At 41.4% G+C, this 26,844-nt stretch overlaps 1 protein-coding gene across 1 annotated transcript in view; it reads left to right on the forward strand.

The window, feature by feature from the left end:
- Positions 1–26,844, forward strand: part of GRB10 (growth factor receptor bound protein 10) — a 111,902-nt gene that overhangs the window by 11,635 nt on the left and 73,423 nt on the right. Inside the window, exon 2 of the mRNA XM_059836332.1 lies at positions 12,054–12,147. Coding sequence (XP_059692315.1) covers positions 12,054–12,147 — 94 coding nt within the window. The remainder of the gene's footprint in view (positions 1–12,053; positions 12,148–26,844) is intronic.

The raw sequence follows: 26,844 nt of genomic DNA on the forward strand, positions 1-26,844 counted from the left end.
ACAGAAGTATAAGGCAGTGTGTTCTCAGTTTGATGGGAAGACTGCCTTCCTACATGCGTGCTGATGAAATTTCTGCATGGAATAAATTTCTTTTTCTTTTTCCTGACACAAGCAAATGGTTAACCAAGTGTGCTAAAGATGTTCTGAAAAAGGCATCTCTTGCAATCTTGTTTTTTCTGGAGTCCTGTATGTCCTCAAAATTATGACAAACTGCTGGCTGTTGAACATGAATTGGCTGGATGGTTTAGTCGCAAACCATAACTGCTATGCTGGATGAGAGCAGATTGGAAAAATAGTTTTCTGACAGCATATCTTTTAGAGCATGACTTGCCCTGAAGATTAAAATAAACCCAAACCCACAAGACCAGAAACTTCTCATCGACTGTCTCACTAACATCATCTGGAACAGGGATATTGACACAATAACATGTGAAACTAGGATGCAAGATTATACACATGCTGTCAGTATTGTAGTGGTGTGCTAATGAACTCCCAAGTCATTTGCCACAGTTCATTTTCTTGGTTTAGCTAGATGTAATGGTCTTCAGTTCAACTGTATCCAGAAGGTGACTTGTTCCTCTCACCCGCTGCTTGCTTCTGAAGCCTAGTTCAAAGCTTTTTCTCTTTTCTTCCTCATCCTATGATTCCTTTTTTTTCATCTCCGATTTGACTTTAATCTCAGCAGGAATCTTTTCCACTACCTTTATTCCATAGATCTGCATTTTTGGCTTAGAAAGAATAGCTCAAAACTAGAGGAAGCAGTACAATAAATACTGATTGTGCTGTAAAATTTACCACCCTGAACCCTGGAGTTAATCACCATCTCAGCTGAAGCATGGTAGGCTGCTCATGTGCAAGCTGCTAGCCCCTTAACTGCAAAGTAAACAAGTCACTTTTTTTTTTCCCCCCTCATCTTCAGCAGTGGTTTCAGGAAAGAGAAGGAAAGGTGTTTTAAAGCCACTTTAATACTGATTGAACAGCAGCTCATCTGATTGCATCCTGTCTTCCTCAGAGTGAACAGTAGAAATCCATCTGCAGAAACATTCTCGTGGTTAGTAGCTGTAGCATTTCAGCATTGCTAAAGCCAGCACGATCAAATGTTGTGTACGTGGCGGTCTTATAACTGTGGGATTTCTTGAACTTTTCCTCTGGCTGACCAGCTTTGCAATCTCTGCTGAAATCTCTCCACGTTCGGAGACCCTGTACCTGAGCAGGTCTTGTTTGGGGTGGTTTGCTTTTTTTGTTTCATGTGCTACCTTGGCAATTTTTGGCACATCAGACCTTCCTCCAGTAGCATACTGGTAGTTATGAAAACTCTTTGATCTGTTGAGGCCTTAACATAGCCCAGTATTTAGAGGATTTGTGCAGAATTAAAGCAGATGCTGCCGCTAACCACGTTGTAGCGTTGCAGTCTATGTTCTGATGTGCTGTGGGTAACTTTGTTGGATGTGTCCAGTAGGCGTTAGCAAAAAGTGGGGGGAAGCTGTACAAAACAAACAGTCGCTTGACACGCTTATGTTGTGAACAACTAGTTATAAAACAAAATACAACCAAAACCTTCCAAGCATGAAGAGGTGATTGACACACTTGCTTTTAGCAAGCAGGTTTTTTTCAGAGTGCCAGTTTCTGCAAAAACTAAAGATTTACACTTTGTATTGGGTTTTCCAAGGACAGCTTGCAACTTTACATGTAATCTGTTACTATTTAAATGCAAATAGCAGAGCTTTTGCAAATTTTCTTCCTTTAAAGAATATCAAGTCAATAAAGATTTTCTGATAAAGCCATCTTCTTGATGCAGGATAACTGGTAGAGCTACCTGCAATTAGCTCACTTTCCTCAAGGAGGGCAAAACATGGCAGTCACTCCATTGGGATAGGTGTATATATAAACATATATTTATTAATACTGGAACAAGTGTAGCAATTAAGCACGTTTCATATTGTACCTAGATCTTTGGAAATCGGACAGAGATAGGTAAAGTATCCAGAGCACTGAGAGAAGTTCTCAGGCTAAAAAGTACCTTTGAGCTGCTTGAGTTTTACTGTAGTCAAACCTAGTTACTTCTTTTTTGTATTCTGATAAGGACCCTGAAGATGTAGAAAATACTGCAAGTTTCTTTGTTTCTTTCATTTTGAGAAATGGGGATAAGAGACTAGCACACTGAAATATCCAGGAAGACCCCTGTTAGTCTTAGCTTAATTCTTGTTTTGTTTTCTTTCTAGCTGTTGTGAATTGACAATTTGTACTGCAGCATAGTTTGTATTAGAAATATTGTCCAACTGTTGCTAATGCTTGGGGGCAGTCACTTTATTAAGTCTAATAGAGCATCACTGTTGAGGATTTTAATTTTTTTTTATTTTTTTAGGAAAACTGTTTTGAACATCGGTGTGAAAGGTACGGTGATGTGACTTAAAACTGTGAAGGTCAAATGAGATTCGGACATGATTAAGGAAAGAAATGCAGAAATACAGGCATCTTGGTTTATTGGTAGTAGTTGGGGTTTTTCTTCTGAGGGCTTCCAAAGTAACCTATTACTGTCATGTAAGCAGTACAAAATAACTGTGGGGGTTTTTTTTAAGTATCCATACATTGTAGACTATTTCTTACACTGCATCATTTTCTTTGCATAAATCACGTTACTGATTTGTTCTCAGAGAGTGGAACCTTGCTGTTTGGTTAGGGGAGAACACAACGGTCTGTTCCAATACAAGGTCTGATGGTGGGTTGTTAATCATGAAAAGTCATGATGGTTGTGCTTTAGAGATGTGTCTGATTTCTGTGGGGTTTTTTAATAGGTTATGGAGCTGTCAACTGAGGTGTATAAATCTTTACCCTATTTCTGAGATTCTTAAATATCTTCTTTTTGGTAAGGCTTGCTGTTCTGGAGATGTATAAAGAGTTAGTTCTGTATCTAACTGAAAGCAAGTCACCTGAACTACAAATGTCCTTGTCTGATGTGGGCAATTAGTTCTGGGGCAGATTACACCATGTAACAGGTAAACAGTTCTTTATCTAAGCAGAAAGGTGTGTGGTCAATAGAATTAGGATCGTAGGTTTGATCAGATGGGACAGCCGTTTCTAGACCTAGTTAATTACTTATCTAGTGCCAAGGATCATTCTTCAGGGAAGGAGGGGAGCAGCAGTTGAGCTAATTGGCTAGAAAGTAGAGAGATAAGGTCTGTATCGCTGATAGTTGAAGCAAGTAAGGATAGCAAAGTAATCTTGTATGAAGTTGTTCAACATGGCGCTCGAAATTGATCAGATTTTCAGTTTGAAGACCTGAAGAACAATGTCATCAGCAATCTGAGAGTTACTTTGCTTGCTGGCGTCCAGTGAATTTTAATGGTCTGTGTGAACACAGCAGCTCTTGCCCCACGGGAGGTTTATAATTTTATCAGCTCTGTCGAGGGCCATAGAGAATTATCTTCACCTATCGGCCCGTTCAAACCCTCAGTTTGAATCTGAACCATCAAGAAGACAAAAGGGGACAGCACTGTTGCCTTTAAGAAAGCAGACCCACGTTCAGATGGGATAAATTCCTTTGCTCTGTGTTTCATGCTACTTTCATTCCTTTACTAGAGTTTCATCAGTCTTTAGTTTTCCGGGCTGCCTAGCTATAAGGGTGCATACAGGACTAGAGGAAATGGCCTCAAGTTGCACCAGGCGAGGTTCAGGCTGGATATTAGGAAAAATTTCTTTACTGAGAGAGTGGTGAAGCATTGGAACAGGCTGCCCAGGGAAGTGGTGGAGTCACCCTCACTGGAGGTGTTCAAGGAGCGTGTGGATGTGGCATTGTGGGACATGGTTTAATGGGCATGGTGGTGTTGGGTTGATGGTTGGACTTGATGATCTTACAGGTCCTTTCCAACCTTAGTGATTCTGTGATTCTGCAATACACTTAAATGTAATTTAGTTTATCTGGCTGTGGTTGCCGCTTCCCAAAGCGTAGAGATTTGAATATCTATTCTTAAAAAGAATGCATTTGTATGGAAATAGTAGTTCCTGCAACCTATGTAGCATCTTCCCTTCTCTCCTCCCTTTACTGGCCTGAGACATGCAAATGTGCTGCTGCAGTGCCGGATCCCAGAGTCCCTCAGGTCATTCTTTCAAGCACTGAGCTTCCAAGGTTAATGCAGGGCATCATTAGCCTGCGCTGGGACAGACTGTCCAAGGCGGTTCACAGAATGTCTCCCGTCCACTTGGTGCAAGGGTGCTGTCAAAACCTGACTCCCAAAGCCAGCGTTCTTGGAAGCAGCTGGCCAGCAGCGCTGCTATAACTAGAACTCTAGTAGATTGCTATAACCGGAGCTCTAGTAGATTTGATGCCAAGTAGAACAGACGAGCTACCTTGTATTTCACAGGTCTGAGCATGGGGAGGGCAGTGGGTTGAAAAGGATCAAATATCCTCTACCTTCTTTCTGTGTGTTACAACTTCCCCCGAAAGAACATGTGATGTGTGGTTTGTAGTTTTTTTTAGTGCAAGCTAAAAGAAAATAATTCTGAAGACACTTTTTCAGAATGGACAGGTGTGTTAGCAGGTGTGTGACATGCTGAAATTTTCTATAGCACCTGGGTACTAATATTGCCATTATATATTCCTTTTCATCTTTCTGATAAGGAAGGAATATAGTCTGACCATGCACTTCAGAAACTTGGACAAAACATAGAAAGTGACCCTGATAAGGATTCCTGAATAGGCTAAAGGTTGTACGAGCAACAACACATCATTATGGGTTGCGTTACTCCCTTAGATTGCGTGAGCACCAACTATAGTAGTTAACATGTACGGATCGCTAAGGTCATTAGAGCCTTTTAACTCAATTTAAGCAGTGTAGTCTAGTAAGTATCAGTTCTTTGATAAGAGAATGATGAAAAACCTCACTGAAAAGCCTCTTTAAGAAGAGTGTGACGTAGTACTTCAGCTTACTTTATACTTAGGGTAACAAAACTCCATTTTTCTGTTTAATTCGTATTGGTAAATACAAGTGTCTCTTACAGAAAAGAGATTTTTCAGGGACTTTATTGGTGGAGTCCGTATTCACCAAACCCAAAGAGCTTGGAACATGCAGTAAATTAGGGTTTTGATAGCTTCATCAGTGGCAGTCCCTTGCCTGTGAGACTGACTTGCTTTGGAGGTAAGGCTAACTTACAGTTAAGTACAAGCTAAAGATACATTATCAAGATTTATGGGCACCAGCAGAAGAAAAAGAATTTCCATAGAAGCATGTAATTTTCTGCTGTGAAGAATTTCCTAATATAAACTTCATTTATTCAGTGCTGTTTCGTTAGAAATGAAAAGGAACCTAGTTCATGTTTTAGAAAAGGAACCAAAAAGACACTTTATCAGAAAGTAACTGCTTCATTTTTGTAAGTGCTTTCTAGCTCTTCTTCTCTAAGAAGTGATTGCTTTCACTGAGAACCTTGTGCATGTGTTTCTTTTCTGTATTTCAAGACTTTATTTGAGCTGTAAAGTATGTAAACTGTCTCTAACAGCCACGGTGGTTTTAGTCTCATTAAAAATAGAACAAATCTTTTAGGATTTCTAAGCCTGTCAGTTGGATTCTGCCCTTGCGAGATGATTAAAAGACAGCAACCATGATGCACTGAATTTTCTTCTGCCATATTAAATGGCAGTCTGGGCCAAAAAGTGCACACTGTGGAATATACTATCTATTTTCTTTGTGTAGAGTACTGGGAGACAGCTAAAGTCTTGCAGAAGTGGTTGGTTTCTACTAAGAGAGGACTGCATCTAGTGAGAGAAATTTAATTTGACATAGTTCTTGCCAAATTCTGGGTTCAGCAGTGTTGAAACCCCTGCTAATGCCAGTTTTGCAAAGACCAGCCTAGAGAAGCTGAATCTGTAATGCTAGAGTGTATGCGTGCTGTAAAAGTGCATTGCTGAAGCTGTCAGCTAACACGGTGTGCTCACTCCTGCACTACTGGAGGAAAGCCTTTTATGAATAAACTGCTGCTACTAGCTGCTGTTGGAGGTTGCTAATCACCGTTCAGCTCTTGCCACATTAGATTTATTTATTTGTTTAGTTAGTTCCGGGGGGGGCAGAAGAGCCACTTTTTTTTGGAAAAAAGAAGCTGCCTAGTAGGTAACAGTAGTTTTTGGTGTGAAACAATACTGCCCTGATAGCAGTTGCCATGCAGGTAATGACAAATCATGTAACTGGTAATACTCCTTTTAAAATAAATCAGAAACACCTTCAGAAAAATAACTTTCTGGCTCAGCTGTAGCAGTATATTGTATAACTATATCAGTCCTTGTATTTAAGAAAGCTTTTTTCCTTGGTGTAGGAGAAGAAACATTTCACTGACTTGGGGCATGCACGCTATGGGGTTTCGGTGTTGACAACAGGGTCCAAACCCCCAATTTTTTTCTGAATTGAAGGACTTTCTGGTCAGTGGGTTATTGAAACCCAGACGGGGGTCGGGAGAGAAGTTCCTCCAAGGTCAGACTGGCAAGCCTTTCTGCCTTCCCCTGTATCATGGGATGTAATATAATTCCTGTGATTCATTTAACAAATTCCCTGCCACTGCAGAGACATAGACCACGGACGCAGGTCTGTCTTGTCTTGTCTCATTTTCCTTCTTTCTTTGCTGCAAATTCCTGGTATGTTGTGTTTCTCGTAGCTATGGTATATGTCGCATGGTGGGCTGGTAAGTCTGCTGAGGGTTGTATGAATGTGTGCATAGCAATAGGTCTCTGCGCCCTGCCAGGTTATCGCATGTTTTCAGTGATTTGCGGCACTGAGGATCGGAGGTGCTGCGGTGTGTCGGGAGGAATGTGCTGCTGCCTTTGCTACTCCCGTAATACCAAGCCGGGCTTGTTTGTTCCTGGTCTTTAGGGTTATCGTTCTCAGTCTTGACAGCCGGTACTGTAAAATCAGAAGGATTCCTGCAGTTAGTGGCTTTGCTACTTCAGGAGAGAGAGCCCGACTTTTGACAAAGCTAAGTGGCTTTATTTTAAGCCCTTGTTTGTACAAGCTCTCTTAGCAATGGGAATGGTAAAATTCTAGGTTCACGGTTACTCTGTTGACTTACTGAGCCTTTCACTTGGCTCTTACCTAGTCAAATGACTATAGTTAAGAGGCAGGAAACCTAGTTACAGGTCTTTAATTATGTAATATGTGGATTGTCTGAGAATGCACTTTAAAGTTTTTTGCCTAGTGTGCAAAGCCTGTTTTTTCTTTATTTCTATGACATGCTAAGCGCTCAAGATGTGATTGGAACTCCGGCGGAAGACAGGAAAAAATATGAACTGTGTTTGAGTAAACCTGAAACAATTTGCAACACAGTGACTTTGGACAAACCCAAGAGCCTTGTTCTTCCCTTACAACTGTACTTGGGACAAACTTCCTCAAGCTCTGGGGTGTCAGCAGGCTGAAAATACGTTGTACCAAACAGCTATCTGTAGGGGACTGCGTTTAGCTACTAAGAAGCCCAGTGACTTAAATATTTTAAGAAAGGAGCGTCATACGCATTACTAATGGATCTAGACTGTGAAGTTTGGATTAGAGCTTGAACATTGGTCTGGATCTGTCAGGTGGATTTCTTTCTGTAATAGCCTACGTGTTTGCCTTCACAGGGCTAAAAGTAAAATTGAGTGACAGAACAGAAACTCTGTGGATGGCTGCAGATACCAGTAAGCTATAGGAAAGTTTGCTTAGATGAATAGCTGGCTACTCGGCACTTAGCATAATTGAGTCTATTTTCTTCCTTGTGCATTTGATGCTTTAAGTAAACCAAAGCTGAAAAATCATGGCATAAAGAAGAAGCATAGCTTAGAAAACAACGCAGAAAGTTACTTCACATACATGCAAATAGTCTTTTGCTTGGCAAGTGAAGAGTCATATGAAGCAGTCCTCAGAAGAAATGCTGCCTAATCTGTTTATTGCCTAAGGAAACTCCATCGTCATGTTAAGAATGGCAGTACTGGGTCAGGTGAAGAAATATTCGTCTACCTCTCTATCCTTTGTCTAAGAGTAACAAGTTGCAGATACAAGGAAAGAGTGTAATTTCTCAAAGTGTCCCCTTCCTGCTTCTGGAGCCGTTGTCCCCTCTTTCACAGCCCTTGGTGGACGCCTCTTCAGTGAATTTTAGTAATTGCTTTTTTTGACAACCACTTATACTTGAACACTTCACAATAGTTTCCTCGGTCTGTGCTAGCAGAAGGTACTTCATTTTGCTTTACACAAGTTGCCTGAACATAGTAAAGCTAAGGTGGCTCAAGTAATGACCTGGCTAATTTTCTCTTTACGCTCGGCTAGTTTCAAGACATCTACCTCGGTGGGATCAAGTAGCACTGCCAGGTAGGCAGCGAGCTCCTGGCGTGGCAGGAGTGCCTCTGTGCGAACTGAGGCGTATCTGCCTTGATAGCCTCCTAAACCGCAGTGGGACCCGTCAGCACGTCTGACTTGACTTTCTGTTGCTCTGGACGGTGTACAAACATCAGAAGTATGTCATGATCTTAATTTGTCGCTGTGGGACTGCTGGCATGAGTACGCGTGACTCTTGCTCAATTGAACCTTTTGTTCAGAGGCATGGCTGTGTGGGTTTGCAGACAGCTACAGTAAATCCAAAACCAGGGACTGTCGTCTTGGTGGTCTGGACGTCCTCGGTCTGGCCATGCTCCCAGGAGCTTCCAAGAAGCTGTGCTGCCACTTGTAGCCTCCCTTCATCTCATAAGCTCCCAGTGGTTGCTGAAGTTAGAAAAAGTTGAAGCCTTCAGTAAAAGGGGATTTCCAGACCTCTAGTGAAACCTACTTTGTCTCTGCTAATGTCGGCTCCCTTTCTTCCCAGAGAAAGAAGGAGAAGGGAAGTATAGATGATACTTTATTATTTCTACTTTCGGATCTGCTTCCTCCCTTCTCTAAGCCCTGTTTACCTGTAAGATTATCCTAAATGTCTGACTGGATAACCTTTGCTGAAGGAACCAGGATGAGAGAAGCAGCAATAGAGTAGTAGTGACACGCTGGTCCGTCTAATAATGCTGTCTCGTACTGATAAGTACTCTTCTGAGCTAAACTGCAGGTGGGAACAGTAGCACTTGGAGTTGAAGAAGTGATTAAAGAGCACATGTGCACGCAGCAGAGCTGCTATAGTATATGGCTGTCTGATTCTCTGATTAAAACACCAGATTTAATGTTTTCTTTGATAACTGAAATGCTTATCATGCTAGCACAAACAGCAGCAAACATTGTATGTCATAGTTGAAGGTGTGCAACTTGAAAGGCTTGGTTATAGATTGAAAAATAAATCCAGATTGTCCTGGTTACTGATACGTAGAGATAACGCTGTCTACGAGTGGACTTTGGCTCTTAATGCAATGCAAGCATGTTGCATTTTGCATCGTGCACTGTAGGTTTGCAAAAGGACACCGAAATCTAACCTGTAATGGCGGTGTGTTTGGCTATATGAAATGCTAATGCTTTAAAGGACTCTGTAAAAAATAAATGCTGCTTCAGATCCTTCTAGCACTCTTACTAGTCACTCGATTAAATCATCCTTGGTCGCAGACGCTGACTGACTGAGAAAATAGTACATGGAAACAAGTCAGCAAGGGCTAATGCTCAGCTAGCTTCTAAAAATACTACAATAGCTGGATGGTACAGTAAGTTAAGTAACATGCTTTAATTTCATATTGAGAGCACTTATTGGAAGAGGAGGGAGAGCTGGGGATTAAAACGTGGAGCAAACACATGACTTGCCAGGAGCCCGGTTTCAGTGGCAGCGGGGGGGATGGTGATGGACCAAAGCAGGTGCCCACCTTGCTGAGGGCCTGGGCCGTGGCCCCGAGCTGGAACCCGACAACGAGCCTGCTGGCACGCAGCAGTTATATAACTACTTTTTTTTCCCGCTTTCTTCTTTTAACTTTGTTCCAGCATCTGTCTGATCTCGGCTGCAGCTGGCCAAGTGCCACTGTTTGTCTGTGCACAACGGACACAAACAGATTCTGGAGGGTCATGTGAAACTACCCTGAGCTCTTTAAATCACACCGCCCTTACCTTTTCTCCCCTGCTGCCCACATTGCTTTAACAGGTGTGGCTTTGTTTATGCACGTCGCTTTACTTTAGCACCTGGGTTGTGCTGGCCCGCAGTGCCCGGAGGAAACCTTTGGTTCCACGCTTTGCTCAAGCTGCAGGAGAAGTCTGCAGACCTTCTGGGCAGGGATTTGCACCTAACGAAGCAGGCAGGGGCATCAGCTTTGTAGGGGCAGCACCAGCAATCATTAGTCATTGAAAGCTCTGCTTCTGAAAACTTTCATATATCTTATCATGACTTTGGCTAAAGCTTTGTGAATGAGGCCTGTGGCTCTCAGCATCTTCTGGTACAGCTTTAAGGTGATTCCAGAGAGGATGAATCCTATTCCTGTAAATTATTGGCAATGGCTAGTTTAAAAAAAACTGTTTTATTGAAGAGTTACGGGCTTGCAGCCAGCTGTAAGCCTGAAATAGGTCTTAGTTAAGTGTTTGTGTGTTACTGCTGTGGGAAACCCAAAGGTAAAAAGATGCATCTTGGCCACATCTCATCCTCTGCTACTTCATAGTACTGCACGAATCTTGCCTTCTACTAGGGACTTCTATGTCTTAGGACAACAGAAAACACATTTAGGTGTGTAACAAATAGCTTATAACTGCTTTTCCTGTTCCACCTTTTGTTTCTCTTGGGATGCCCTGTTGCTCTGAAGTCTGAGTGGTCCCAGTTGTATCTGTCATAGACAGATGGATGCAATATGTATTTACTTGTAAAAACCTTCCTTAGTCATACCACTGTTGGCAGTTCTTGTCTTACAAACACCTGTGGGGTCCTGAATTGATACCTGATGGTGAAGGCACTCAAGAGCGGTGCTTGAGTACTTGAATCAACGCTCAAGTATTTGCTGTTTGAGACAGTCTCTCTGAAGAAGAGATAGTATAATTTATTTCATATCCTGTATAACTATATACAGTTCTTATCCCCAAACACTACATCTGTTATGGCTTTGAGCATTAGCTTATATTCTGTAAACTGGAAATGTTGGGCTGAGAGCTCACGGTTGCACATAGTTGAATTGCCGCTCACTGTGTGCATGTTATTGCTCTGCCATAGTTACAGCGTCATTTGCTGTGAAGGTGGTTCCTATGTTTTGACATAAATACCATGTCATGCCATTGTGTATTTATCCCACACTTCGGGCACAGCAGGAACATGCATGCAGACACGTGTATCACTGCAGCACTTATGGTTAGTGATGTATCAATGCAGTCAACTTCACGCACTTGCTTCTGTTTTTCCATACCCACCCTTAACTGGTATATGCAAAGGTATGCCAACTTTGTAAAACTGTGTACCTGCTCTAAATTTCCTTTTTGTACTTCTAAAACGCAATGCAACTTATCTTGCTTTTCTTATTTTTTGTTTATATTTCAATTTTCCTGCTTTCTCCTAGTCGTTGTCTTTGGCAAGATCTGTGAGAAACTATGGTATTTTAGACTTAGCCAAATTCAGTCTGTGTTAAAACTTCTTGAAACCTGATCTTGTGAGAGTTCTAGTATGAAAAAAAAAAAACACAAACCCACAACAGGTTGGCATCCAGAGCCATGGATGTTTATCTAAACTGAACTTCTGATTCCTCTTGAGGTTTAGTAGTTCACTACTGAATCTGTTTCAGTCCAGTTAATTAGTTACAAACCCCTAAGCCACAGAGTCGGAATTAAAGAAAACAAAGCCCCAAGCCTCCACGTAATCTGATGCAAGAAGAAACTTTTGTTAAACTAGGAAGTGCATTCACATCACTGTTTCCCAGTTTGAAATGCAAACTGATACATGGATGAGCCAACGGCATAGTCATTGATTCTGGATTGATGCTGCATGTGTTAATGTGACAGTCTAGTGTCCCCCTATAATCTTCCCCGCCCCTTCTTCTCTGACATTGGTTTCTCCTTTCAGAGGTATGGCAGGGATTTTTTTTTTTCTTGTATCAGTGGTTTGGCTCTGCGCAATGTAGCTTACAGGGACTACAGAATGCCTGGTTTTGATAAGATTTTCTGCTCTTCTGTTTTTAGGACAATGTAGATCAGACTTCGGCTCATGGTCGGCGGGATCTGGTGGAACCAGGTTTCCAAGAAGCATCTAACCGCATCTCCCTGAATCACCAAGGTAAGAAACAATGGGTGGGAATCCAGTCTCCTCAGGGGAATGCAGAGATGGGTTTGCCTCTATGTTGCTATTTCTTCTTCTCATTTTAAAAAAAAAAAAAAAGGAAAAAAAAAAGTACTGGATGATTGGAGGAGGAGAGCTAAAGAAATTGGGTTTTTGGCACAACTGTCCTTTGAGCTATGGATGAAGATGACAAGAAACTTGTGCATCTCAAGCTTTGTAGCCCAAACTGGGATTGCTAGCCTGGGTGGTAGGGATATTCTCCTGTTTTTAGGAGGGGGGAGGAGGAAACTACTGAAATTGAATTCAACATTTGTAGGGTTAAGGAGTTAAAAAATCTTTGACTGCCATAAGAAGGGTTCAAGGCTCTGACTCAACTTTTGCAGTAGGAGAAAAGAAGAGAAAAGTATGTTTACTTGCTTTGCATGACAGAAATTGGCTCATTCAGGGAAAGAAAGTCCTGAACTAGATGTTGTAATACTGGTGCAATAGCTTCTGTAATTCAACAGGACCATACATAAAAAGTTAAATAAATCTTTAAAGTCTTTTCTTTGCCTATTTCTGTCTGTTCAGCTACCTAAAAAAACCCAGTTACTATTATAGCAGGGACTTTTTAGCTCAGCTTTATTTTTTTGGCTTTGAAATAATTAATAATAGAGAGTGCCATCTTCACCAGTGAACCCCATTACCCTCAGGGTTCCTGATGGCTTAATTTGGAACCAAGTCCTTGAAGGTCATCTTCAAATGTTGTTTCTTCAGTGCAACAGCTAATAGTGCTGCAGTCGCACAAGGCTATTGAAAGAAAAAAGATCGCAAACATATTACTTAAAATATTTGCCAAATATGACATGCTTAACTTTTCCTTTAAAAATCCAGCTTCTTTTGTTTGCCAAGGGCAGCAAGACTGGAATTTCATGACTTGTAGATCCTCAAGACTATTTAAGTTTCACAAACAAGTCCCAGAATGTAATGAGGATTCTATTTTAATTTACTCCCCTCCCTGTGCCCCAAGTCTTCCAGTTTTTTAAAGCTTTACTTTCAGTTGAAAATAGAAGATAAGAGGTTACCATGTTATCCAGTCTAAAATTTTTAGTAGCACAGTCAGGGTGTTGTGGCATGCTTGCACAGAGTTTATAAATTCCGTTTTTCATTCGTCTTAGAATGGTACTGTTACATTAATTTCACCTACCTTGGGATGCGCAAATCCTGGAGAAGATCTATATAGGTGACTTCTGAGGCTATTTGTAAATATCCCCCTTTAATCAAGGGATGTTTTGGGGAACACATCCTGTGTGGTCTAAGCTCATGTGTTAAAAGTATGTGTGGCTGCTGCTTATGAAGTCTGAACATTTATTGAAGAGATAGGTAATACTGCATTTCGATGGCAAAATGCCAGCTTTGCAGCCTGACATTTTCCTGCTTCCTTTTCAGATCCTTCCTTTTCCTCTATCAATATTGTAGTACTGCAGAAGGATCCATACAGTGTCACCTGATGTGTGGCTCTGCCTCAGCCACTTTGAGACAAATGTCTGTATGCGAACTGAGAGCAAAACAGCTCTCTTTATAGAGAATTCTTTGCATAGGGGGTACTGGCAGTTTAATGCCTGTTTCTAAAGCAAGACCCAGTTAATGTTTTTCCCCCATACTTTCTGAAGTAAAGATCACTTTTGCACCCACAAATTGTTGGGATTTTTTTTCTACGACTGCTGACTGACAGCAATCAAATCTAGTATTTCTGAAATCTTCCTGATTTTGTTGCTGAAGTAGGTATTTAGCACACTATTAATTTTGCCTACCCTCATGACCACAAAACGCTCTTATGTACGTGGCGTGGATTAAGAGCTGAAACCTGAATGCCCAGTGGTGGCCTCTAATGCTGCGCTGGGCTGTAGCACCTTCATCTTTTTGCAGCGTTGGAGGGAACAATGTGTCTTGCAAGCATGATACCTGCTGCTTCAGTATTTTTTTTGGAAGTGGCTGTAAGCATGATGTTATGTCATGTCTTGTGTGTTTGTTCTGTCCAAGTGTGACCATCTATGCTCTTTCATAGCATAAGAAATACACATTCTTGTCCAATAACTTGAAAGTACAAGTATTTTTAAGAGCTGCCACATATTCCAGTAACTGATTAATGAACAGTACATAGAAAAATAAAACATGAAGAGCTTCAGAGATTGTTGTGACATGGTCTGAACTAGCTCTGATGCAGTCATATTAGTCACACAATAAATAGGAAGACTAGATTATTAACACAGGAAGACGAGATTATTCAGATAAAGTGGGGTTTTAAGTTCTGTGGCAGCTGTTTGCTTTGGTTTTTTTACCCTTACGCTAAACTGTGTTATCCATTACTTTCTATTAAAGCTTTGCTGGCATTGACTTCAATGAAAAACTTAAGAGTAAACCTGTATCCAGAAGTAACTTGCACAAGGACCACTGCTTGCATTTATTAAATTAATCTGATGGTATGTCTTAACTATGCTGATGATAAAGATATTTGCAACAGACTATGGCAAATTTTGCGTCCAGTTATGTACAACATTACTTGCTGACTTCAGCTTATACCAACTAGAAGATCTAAAGCTTTTATTCCTATGTTTTGCATGACTTTTAAGGAAAACTGATAGGCTTGCAACAAAGCTGGTTTAATATATACTTAATGCGAACAGAAATCATGGAAAGATTAGAATTGGCTAAAATATTTCATGTGATAGGTACTCCCTGCCTTTTTCCCTTTAGTATGCTGTGCCTTAAGCGCTGCAGCTGAACTCTGAGCAACCATACTTACTACGTTATTTTATGTATACACTTCCAATTCAAACCTGACCATGTTGCCCAGTGAGCGCAGCAGATTTGCCAGTTTCTGTTGAACATTAACTTACAGCCCTTTGCCTTTCACCAGGAGAGCTTTGGTACAAGCACTTGCAATTCTGAACCAGACCCTGCTTTCCACAGCCTATAAAAATGGTGATTAGCTTCTTCCCAGGCATCTGAATCCCTTCAACACAAGCTGGAAAAAGAGCATTCAAGTGGAGGCTGAGATATCCCTGCCAACTGTCCCTGCGTGAATAAGCTCTTTCTTGTGAAGGGTATTTCAAGTACATGTTTCCTGCTCAATCACTCTTTTTACACAAGCAGATGCTTTATAACTGTTCAGCTTTTTATTTTAAAATAATATCTTGTAAAGATTGGAGAGCAGAGAATACTTTCTGTAAAGTGAGGAGTCTTTAAAATAAGCAGGTTTCATATGAAACAGATGTAAAAAGTCGAGTGCAGATGGGATAGTATTTTTTCCTAGAAATAGTTCAATAATTGCTTATGTGTAGGTATGCTGATAAACTGGCTTACTTTAACAATAAGTATTTTTATATCTAAGCCATTATTTAATATTCGCTTTTCAATGATTCTGCTAGTTGGGTGAATTTCGTAAAGGTACTAAATGCAGAGAGCAGGAACTAAGATTTCTTACCTCTGTTCCCCAAAAGCTACTTCATAAATTAAATGCAGTAGGAAAGAGTGAGCTTCATGCAGCTGAACAGTACTCATACCCACTGAGGTACAGGAACAGATACGCTTCAACTACCTATTGAAAGTTCTATAGAAAGTTAACAACAGCAAGCCAGGATTTGGCATTTAATAAACAGAAGTCAAGTATTTCTTGAGCAGTCCTTCCAGAAGCTGTAATAAAGCCTTTAGGCTTGGAGAAGAACAATATGTCTAAACTATGTGGCATTTCCTGAAGAGTTAAGGAAGGAGGTTAAGAAGCAATCAAAACAATTATTTACCATCTTTAAAAACACCAAGAGAAAGAGGAAGTGAGAGCATGCTTAGGATGGGACAGATACTGTTATTTTTCTAATTTTTTTCCCTTCAGGAGTGGAGTGTGGAGATGAAGGAAACTGTAGCCTCCTCAGCCATGCCTCACTTTGCAAAACACTTAGCACTCACAAATACTTAATATTTTGCAATGACAGGTTCTCTGCAGGGTGTAGCCTTCAGCGTTTGTACCCCCTCCAGTAGCAAGGGGCAGAGTTGGGGACCATAGTGGTGATATTAGTGAAAACACTTGCATTCCCATGGAGATGCCTTTTTGAGGCCTTTCGTAGAGGTGATGGGCTCCAGGATCCGTTCTCCCTGCCCCATCCCAAAGGATGCTACTGATGATCCTCTTTACCCAAGCACCCTGGCAGTGCAGCCTCCTTTCCTCTTGGTTGAGCGCACTGCTCTGTGGTGCCCCCAAAGTGAACCTTGAATGTGTCTCAGTAGCAAGACAAGTCTGTCCTATGGATTTCCCTGCACTGCCTAGGAGCAGCCTTGCCATATGAAGTATGATAGCAAAATAGACCGTGCTACAGGAAAACGTAAGCCCAACTGAATTTGTTTACTCTTGGACTTCAGAGGGGTTTAAACTGCCAACCATACCACCACTGTTTCTCATCTTGCTCTGTATTTCTGGGTTTTTCTTTGTTGGAGGCGTGTTTTGGAGCTCATTTTTCTGTTTGTTTTTCTAGCAAGCAGCAAATAGTGCCAACTCCAGTCCTGGCCATTAAGTTTATGGGCAGTACCTTTTATTGGTACTTGACGTGTACTTTTTGAGATTGTGTAGCTACTTCTTATTCAGAATTTTGAAGCCAGGCATAAATAAGATGCATTCTGTCACCTTGGCTTTTCGTGGAAGTATTAGACATGCAATTCTGGCACTTTCTGTATGTGTGTACTTGTGGGGTGATTGTCGCTGTCTGTACAAATATGTTTTGCCATGGGTCTGTGATGAAAGGTTTATCTTCCTTTTATTAATGCATTCGCACATGGCCTTCTCTTGAGGCACTCTCGGCTCTTGTTGGACTTGATGCTTTTTGTCACAGCAGTTCACGGACAGAGCTGAACTGAATACTGCAGTACCTTTGTCTCCATAGCCAGGTGGCTTTGGCAGCAGAAAGAAAACGGTCGTATGAGTTGTTCTAGCCAACAGTTGTCCTTTGCCAACAGCCAGCTCATCCTTTGGTCTTTCTTGGTTGGTCATGGTAGGAAATCTTGCCTATAGTGAGACGATGAAGATGCTGTGGTTGTGGACCAGTTGGCATTACGTTTCCTGACTCTATGTACAGACAATTTGTTCCCACCAAAACTGGAGGGATCCAGAGCAGCTGCCAGCTTGCATTGCACTGAAGCCTGCTCTTGAGGTAGATGCTCTCCTGTACCTCGCTGGCTAGTAACTAATACGTTAACTTTTATAGAGATGGTAAATGTCAGCGGTGGTGGAAACTACCCTTCTAGCGCACTGCCTAGGTCCAAAAAATACAAGCCCTTGTAAATACAGACAGGCTTTTGAATGAGAATGGGCTTAGATGAAGTATTACGATGCCTAAGATTTAACCCAGAGAAATAGTCTTCTGTAGCACTCTTTTTCTCCACCACTGCTATTATTACTTGCTTTTAATATCTTTTCTTTTGCATCTGCCTCGAGATAGGCATGTGAGGTTGAGGCAATTTTGTTATTCGTTCTGTAGGTAAGGAGGAGTGTGTCTAGTAACGGCTGGTGCTACTTCTGATATCCTTCAGTTGTGGGATCCCACTGGGATGAGTCAGTTATTTGGTGTATCAGAACTAACCCATATTTTTGCAGAATCCAGCTGGTACTGAATTGAAAATGTAGAGTGAAAAACGGATAGTCTTGTTTGTATTGCAGAGACAATACCAAAAGTTGCCAGACATTCATGAATTCTCCTGTGTTGTATAAATGTTGTTGTCATTGTCTGAGGTTAGGAAAAAAAAAAACACATTAGGGCAAAAAATACTTACACTAACTACCCTTATGTAGAGAGCTGAGCATTGGCTTCGTGCCCAACTCGTTACGGTACCTTGGTCTTGTTTTGGAGAAGGCTTCCATTGTCGTTGGTGACGAATCTTGTTAGCACAGCTACTAGGAGGGCAACCGTAATAGCTGTATAGAAGTTTAACTTCCCTCATTATATTGGTTCCCAAACCCTTGGCCTGACAGAACTCTGGAGAAAGGGGGAAAAAAAATAATGAAAAGAGAAGATAAAGTAGGTTGGTGTTTAGAACAGATAATTTCAGAGATTTGCAGCAAGCTACAAGAAGACAAAATAGACCAAATGATTGAGTTTAGCAGCAAGACTGTATATAATAAGGCTGCTAATGAAGATTGAATGAAATCAGTGAAATGAGAAGAAACAGACCAAAAATGGTTTAAAATGCTGCATGTTTATAGACATATATTTGCATGTGACTGATGGATTTTTCTTTTACTTTTATTGTATTTTTTTAATTTTGCTTTTTATTTTATTTTCTTTTTCATATATCAACTTTTTAGTATCATCTTTGCAAATCTTCAGGTTTGGACATCTTTAAAATTAAATGTGTTCCTCTGAAGCTACCTGAGATGAATAAAAAAAGCTTGAATATCTCATAGTTGACAAGCATGGGATTTTAAGCCTGTTCGTGACCTCTTAGGATTCAGTGTGTCCTTCACGTAAATTTCTCTGACAAGGTAGGATTCAGTGCAGGGAAGAGCCTTCTGTCTTGGTTGTATAGGGTGTAACATGGTTTGCCTTGGGGCCTTTATTCATTGGAAGTTTTACAAGTGGAGATGTAGAAAAAAATTGAGATTTCTAAAGTAAGCCTAAAGCAAGAAGTATTACAATATTAAAAATTAATTTCCCTATTTACATGACTGTCAAAGTAAATTTTAAGCCTGTTTTCTTCTGTGGCCTATGGGAAAATGGTAAAGTTATTACCAGGTTTGTAATGAACTTCTTGCCGTGTTGGAGGGGAGATGGTTGTTGGGGCAGAGCTGTTGCATTGGGAGAGCAGGTGGAGCTGGGCTGGGGAGTTGGGTTCCTTGCTCCAGGTAGTCCATGACGCACCATACCTGTCCCTCGGGGGCTGAAGCTGTATGGGTGTATGACGGCTGAGAAAGTGGGGCGTTTTATCACACTGAAGATAGAGGGATTGTGTTCCTCCACATTCTCTTTCAACATTTGTGTCTCCAGTTATCATGGGGGGGGGGGGGGGGGGGGGGGTGCGGGGAGTAGATTCACAAGGTGTGAATTTAGGGTGATGAGAAGGTTGTTTCTTGTTATTGTTAAATTCTTGTCTAAGGCTTTGGGAGGGGGAGGTCTAAATTGGGCACCTGGGTAGGGTGATTCTGTTGCTTCTTTCCAGATCCTTCTCAGTACAAGAGGGCATTTACCTCCCTCACTGCTTGTGTGCTACCTACTGGAGAACAAGTTAGCTTAGTACTAGTGTAAGCCTAAAGCGATGATTCTTTAAGAAACTCACCACAAATCAAATAGGGAGAGGGAGACACTGTGAAATAAATTGTGAAATAAAATGTCCTTTTTAATTCACTTTTGTCCTTAATATTAAGGGATGTGCATTTCCTGCTACTACTGAAGCAGAGCTAAGAATAACTGTTGGAGCAGTTGTCATTTTGCATCCTTTGGCTAGGTAATGCAAGGGGTAGCGTAGGGATGCCCTCTCTTCTTGCCTGGGGGTGCGCACTCTTGGGCATCTTGTGGAAAACTTTCTGTGCTGCAGCTATTGCAGAAGAACCGGGGGAGTGAAAGGGCACGCTTTGGGGGCGGTCGGGGAGGGGCGGCGGTGCCGTGAGGTAGGTGCATAAACCTATTAGTCTGTTACAAGAGTCTGCTCTGTTAGCAGGAGGCAAACGTTCACATCATGTATTTGTTTACTGTTGGCATGCTTCCCCGAGGTGTATCAGCTCAGCGGTGTGATGTCATCGGCGGCACAAATACTTTCTGTGCTGGTGCGGCTACTCCAGTTGTGTCCGGGTGGCTGGCCCCGTGCCGAGCGCCTTGCTGCCAGCAGCCTGATGCAATGGCCTCGCCGCTGACTGCTCGGGAGGAACAGCACCTTGCATGGGCTGAGAGAGGCCTCCCGGCGGAAAGCCACCTGGGAGTCCTTCATGGAGATGACTTTGTCTGGGCTTTTCATTTCTGGGGCTTCAGTTCCTGAGTCCAACGCTTCTGTTGGAAATGGTGCGCTTGGGGAAACTCAGATACCAGAGGGGAACCAGTGTCTCGGTATCTACTCGTGATGAGCAGAGCTCGTTTCTTGCTCTCTTACGTCTTTTGTGAGTAAACAAATCCAAAATACTACAGGTAGTGCTCTCTCTCCTCTGTAAATTAATGATTCTGTGCTTCTGTAAATGTATTTACTTAGCAACTTGCATCACCTCCATCCTTTCTGTAAGCAGATCACTAAAGCAGCCAAGTGCAATAGATTCCAGTTTGGTGGTTTTTTTAATTGCTTTATATACCTAGGTATGGGGAGACTTGTGGTCCTGGGTTGTCCTCTGCCTCCTGGGTGGCTTATTTCTTCCATTTGAGTTAATGATCCATAATTGAGCTTAGTGATCTGAAATGCCCTGCTCTAATTTAATCAATACAAGTTGACTGGAAGATCTTGGGATGAGCTCATATGTTTTCTGGCATAACTTTATTGCCTTTATGCTTTCTTTTGTAATCTGACTAAATTTGTACTGTCAGGATGTTAGGAGAGCGGAAGGATGGAAATTAATACTATGAGCAAGGGCTCTTTTGATAGCTTCTGGATGACACTTTTAACCTGGCTGAGTTGAATTCTTGCCTGTGCCGCTCCACCACCTTCCTCCATGTCCTTGGGTTCTGCATATTCTTCCCTGTTAGAGGGCGTGTTTTAAGTGTATTTAGCGTTATGTAAGCAGCTTTTGAACCTTTCAGTGAAGGTGCCATAGCCAAATGTGAAAACATGGTGGTGGACACTTAGTCTCAATACTAATGAGCTTTCCAGCTAGGAAAGTTGTTTTATTACATAGTCTAGTTTTTAGTCATGCCATAACAATGGCAGTTGTTCAGTAAAAACAGTGTCTTTGCAGCATCAGAATATTAACTTCAAATTCTGACACCTTAACCAAAATGAGATCCTAAATTTCAAAGGCAGTTCGACCTGTAAAGGCGAAGGGTATATGTAGAGGTGGAAACAATCCATACTCACTGCAGCTATACTGCCTGTTATGAAACACTGCTTAAAAGAATATTTTTGAAAGTGTAAGTATCTCTAATTTTTGAGATAAAAGTACAATGTCACTATGCAAGGTCAGCTTTAATGGAGAGAGAACTGCCTTTCAGTATCTGATTACATGGAAAGCTCTAGGGCGCTAATCTGGTTTCATGACTGTTGTGTTCAAGTCTGAAATAAAGCTATCTGCTTATTCAGACATTTAAGAGTGTCACCTATAAATAGATCAGAAATTGATTTCCATTTATCTGCAATGCATGTGATGTTTGACATTACTGTGACTGATGAGGGGGGCTATTTTCTTTTTCAAATTTGTCTACTTCGGTAAAATCTGTAGCGAGAGCACAGCCTTACTGTATGTCTCTCTGCTTTCTGAAGGCGATGGGGGAAAACAGACCCTTTCCTATGAAACTTACTTCCAAGAGTGTGTGGCAGCAGTTGTGTGGCAAAGTGGAGGCAGTTGTAATGCCAGAAACTGCTCCCTGAATTCTTGAGATTGGCTGGACTTGAGCTTCGCAAGAAACCTTTTAAACAGCCTTAGTTCATTTAGCAATTTTGGGACTACAGATATATATGTCTCGCAGCACCCTGCCCCCCCCCCCCCCCCCCCCCCCCAATGAAATCCTTTTAACTCCTTCAGGTAAAGCCCTGAGTTACTCCCACCCCCAGTTTAAAGCACACTGAACTGATTTGTGTCCTGTCTCTGATTAGCCATGCACCTTTGATCTCTCTTGTGATGGCAGATAATTTCTAACAGCTGACACAATGCAGCCCTGTTCTCTGCAAACAATTCTGAGACGTGTGTTCAATTTTTAGGTTTTTGTTTTCCCCTGACCTTCACGGTTATATTTTTGGTCTCTATCAAAGTAGTGAGAGGGCGGAGAACAGGCAGTACGGCTCTTGGTTTCCTTCCATTGTTTGTCCTAACGATAAAAGTGTCCTAACCTTTGGTTTCTGTCTCTTCTTTCCAGTGCCTCAGGTGGAGCAAAATATAAGTTACTTTACCTTTTTATGAGCTCTATCCTCTAAGCAGAGCTTTAGTCATCCTAGGAATGAATACAGAAATTCACTTTGCTCCTCTTTTTTTTTTTTTTTTTAAATACTGAAATAAAAAAATAACCAAGCAGTGTCTAAATCTGTAACATTTCCAGGGGTAAGAAACAGAACAAGGGCGAGGTAAGACTCATTTGCAAGAGTGAAATGGGGCATATACAGCAGTTCTCCCGGCAAAGGCTTCTGTTGCTTTAGGATTCCTTACGATTCAACAACTTGGTGCCCTCCCTTTTCAGTTGTTAGCTGGTCTTAATTAGAGGAAGAATTATAAATGCTAAACAAAAGTTGACTTTGTGCTTAAAAATCAAATGGATTTTGAAAGTTGGCTGGTGCTATTACAGCAAATTTAGGTTAAGCAGTCTGGACAAGTAGAGAATTAGTTTTAAGGTTTTAGTATCCTTTTCTGCATATTAGAACAATTTTTGGGAGCTTACGTACTGGAAAACCGGGATTGTCAGTGAAAGATGTAACACATCTTACAGCTGAGAGGAAGATGCCCAATTCAATTTATAGCTTCAACATCATCTGTCTTAGAAATGCCTTTTCTAATCCGTTTATAAAATAGATTGGTTCTGCCAGATGACTGGGAAGTTGAGGACTGTGGATTTTAAGATTTTTCCAGCATGGGAACATATTTTCTTTAGCTGAGAGAAACAAGTTGCATTGGAATGTGCTCATGGTCTGTATCAGCAAGTGTAGCTTAACTTAGTTATGTCAAGAAGAATATATACTGTGGTATATCCAAAAAAATGGATGTCACAAAAAATACCTAGCTAATAAACTTTTATGGTATTGGGTGAATGTGAAAATAGGCTTTCTTAGTGGCAAGGTTGTGTTTACTTAAATATCAACGTGGTTTTCTATGTTTAAAAAATCGTTAAGGGTTCATGACTGAAGTCAGACTTAACATAGCAAGAATAGTGTAAAATGGTACAGGGTTTGACGACAGCAACATGCTGGTTCTTTCTGTAAGCCCTGCATCTCTGCAGAGTATACTGCCTGTACCCACAGCCAGTCCTCACTGAAAGAAGGCAGTTTGAAGGCAATGAGTGACCTCGGACCAGCTGCCTACTTTTGTTGATAGCAAGGGGGGACAGTTGTCTTTGTGGGGGACAGTTGTGTTGAGTAACAAACCTCTGAAGTCTGCGCTGCAGCGTTGCGCAGAGACTCTTACACTTGTGTGCGAAGGAGCAATTGCAAACTATAGCAGTTAATGATGGCAGCAGCAGACCTGACTCCCACATGTTGTTAGTTAGCCATCTATACCTCAGGCAGCTATAAGCTGCTTAGAATAATTGGACTCACCCAAGATTTTGATGAAATGGGACTGCAAAAATCATTGCAGGACCATCGCTGCTAAGTGCACATTTCTTCACGTGTGTGCGCGCGGAAGCAGCGATGGGCTCTCCACACCCGCGATCCCCCCAGCAGGAGTTGGGAAATACTTGCTGGGGTTGGCCACTGTGCTTGTGCGGAGCGGGGCAAAGAGTTAGAAGCACTCTTTTAACAAATTAGCTGTTACATGAGTTGAAACAAATCACTGTAGTTGTCTACCTACATTTTCCCCATCAGCAAAATGAGGATACTGCTATTGCAAAACTTCTGTTAAGTATGTGGTTGAGATCTGCTTTGTAATGTGCACGTTGTTGTTGAAGATGAAGTCCTGTTTTGTTCGTGGCATTAAGTTGGGAGCTGGTTCTGGAAAGATGAAATCAAGACTGAAATGTTTCTGCCTTAATTTTTCCTGAGTCACGTATGCCCTTCTCTGGAAACCCTCCTGACCTCAAAGGCTATTTCAAAGATCAATGACTTTGTGTTGAGGCTCTGGTATTATACGCAGTGTCATGTAAAAGCCTGTGGGGAAATACAGAGCCCGTCTCTTCTTGTCCTAGATGGTGCATATCCAGTAGTGGATGGGGCTTCGCTCATTAATAAGGAAGGAGACCACCTGTCTCATTCCCAGTGCAGTACCTTGGTTTTGTGATGACAAGTAAAGGTGTTCTGAGAAAAAACTAAGATATGAACATATGTGAGATTGTATCCTGATACATAGGGTAAACCATAGACTGTTACTTTGACATGGTGGGTAGCCTTTCTGTAGATTGACTTCTTTGTATGCAGTATATGACTCGGAAGTGTTGAAGGATAATGCAGCTTCCAAGTGCTATAAATGTGCTTTGATTGAAGGTGCATAATTCTTGACTCATTGCCGGGTGGGAGGGCAGTGAATTAAGCTGAGGGGTAGTTGAAGCTTTCTCTGTGTGTGTATGGCAGGGTGAAATCAAAGTTGGGAACACTGACCAGCCTTTGCAAGTTGACCTTGGAACATTTACTAAAAAGAAAAAAAAAATTGGCATTAAATGTGGGATACCAAGATAAGGGAAAACCACTTGAGGCATAAAGCATGGTGAAAAGCCTTGGCGTTTCTTTAAGATGTTTTTAGTGTGTAGCTGAAGTGAAACTATCGAAAGAGATGTAATTCATTTTCATTACCGTAGGAGCCGAGATGTCTACTAATACAGTATTTATGTTTGTGTTAATATCTTTCCACCATTGTGTATCTCTATAAACCTTCTGTTTAAAAAAACGACCAAACAAAGCAAAACAAAAAAGCCTCTCAACCCTCCCTCTATATGGCAATAGTGCCGGGCTGTTTGGGCCAGGATACGTGTCTCCCGCTGTGTTAGGCTGGTGTAATACAAACCAGAGAGATCTCTTTCTGAAGAGCAAGTTTAGAAATGAATCTGGCAGATTGTTGGCTCCAAGGCAAGCTGAGACTATTGGGGAGAAATTTGTTGAAGGCACAGCTCGAGTGAATGCCTCCTTTCTTACAGTGAGGGTGTTTAAGTGAGAGGACTTGGTGATCGCAGCGCTGATGACTTCGCCCTGAAAAAAGATGTCCTTTCACCGAGGCTGTTCTCAGACCATTTACATTCCCCAGGGCCTGGTGTCTCCCAGGGGTTTGGTGGTACAGCTGTGCTGGCACATGTCCTAATGTACTTGTAATAGCAAAAAAAAACACTTTCTCTGAAGGAAGTTTATTCTGGTTTGACAAGTGAAATGAAATGCAGCAGTAAAAGCATTCTTAGACATTTATACTGGGCTAGAAATACAGATATTTTAACAGGAAAAATAGTTGAAATGTGGAGTCATTTCTGCTGAACTGGTTGTGAGCAACCTTTCCTCGTATTTCAGGCAAATGTGCAGACTTATACAGAGCGAGTGCAATGAATTCAAGAGGTTAGCGTTGACTGTTGTGTGTGTCTCACCTTCAGCCTGAAATGAGACCTTTTGATATTTGTACCATACAAACACAGAGGAATGCTCAGCCCCCTGTCAACAAATGACACAGAAGGGATAGAGAAGAAATGCTTTTGTACTATTATCTACTTGGTGATTTCAAGTCTGTGAGGTGGGAGGGAGATTTTTAGCGCCATCGGTTAAATAGCTTTTAAATAGGCTTGGAAGAAACTTAAGGGTTAATCTACCCCCAAAACTTTTATGGGTATAGTAATATCAGTATAGGTTTGTGATCCCCTTACAGTGTTTTGTACTTGTAATAGGTCCTTGTATCTAGATTCGGTAGTACTGGAGAAACGGTGCTGTTCAGCATACCTCATTTTATTCACTAACCTGATACGACCAATGTGAGTACTTTTTTGCGTGTTAATGAATACCTGCGTGAAAAACATTGGTCAAAATACTTGACATGTCTCATGCAAGCATCTAGATCACTTCAAGATGCATTTTAATGAGAGCATGTGGGAAGAAAGAGTCTTCTAGTGCATCCTCAGTTCTGGAGGGGCAACAGAAGGACTAGCTAATGAGGACAAAATTGAGGGGTGTTGTTGACAGAGTGGACGCTATAGAGGTTAATAAGTTAGAGAAGAGCAGTAAGTGGCTCTCAGTGAAGTGGTACCCACTGTGGTGAAAAAGGAATCATAGAATCATTTAGGTTGGAAAAGACCTGTAAGATCATCAAGTCCAACCATCAATCCAACACCACCATGCCCACTAAACCATGTCCCACAATGCCATGTCCACATGTTCCTTGAACACGTCAAGGAAGATGGTAAGAATCTGAAATCTATTTGAATCAAGAACAAAAAGTGTTGCTCTTCACCTGATGCAAGACTCCTCTCTAAAATTAGTTGACTGGAAGTTGAAAGAAGGCCCATGTTGGACATCCACTCTGGAGGACTGTTGGGGATGGAGAAAACTTTGAAGCTGGTTCTAGTGCTTTACATGGTGCAGAAGCTCTTAGTGTAGGTCTTCCCTGTTCTCAAACCATATGTTGGGGTTTCATTCATTTTATGATTAGAGTTAAGAATGTATAGTTGCATAAACACATCAGAAAACAGAAACAACCTTCATTTTATTTTTTTACTGCTAAAACTTTTAAATATTTTTAGATAACTGTACAGTCTGATGTTACAGTGCGACTGCTGTGGCTTGTGCTTTAAGTTGTATATTTGTCAAGTAAGGAAACAAACTCTGTGCTTGTTTGTTTCTTTTTCTAGTCAGGTGGTCCTCATGTTCATGTAGGAAAAGATTGGGGGACACCAATGAAAATATGTCGTCATTCCGAAGAAAATTATTTTG

The sequence above is a fragment of the Gavia stellata genome, chromosome 3, assembly GCF_030936135.1.
Source record: "Gavia stellata isolate bGavSte3 chromosome 3, bGavSte3.hap2, whole genome shotgun sequence".
NCBI lineage: Eukaryota > Metazoa > Chordata > Aves > Gaviiformes > Gaviidae > Gavia > Gavia stellata.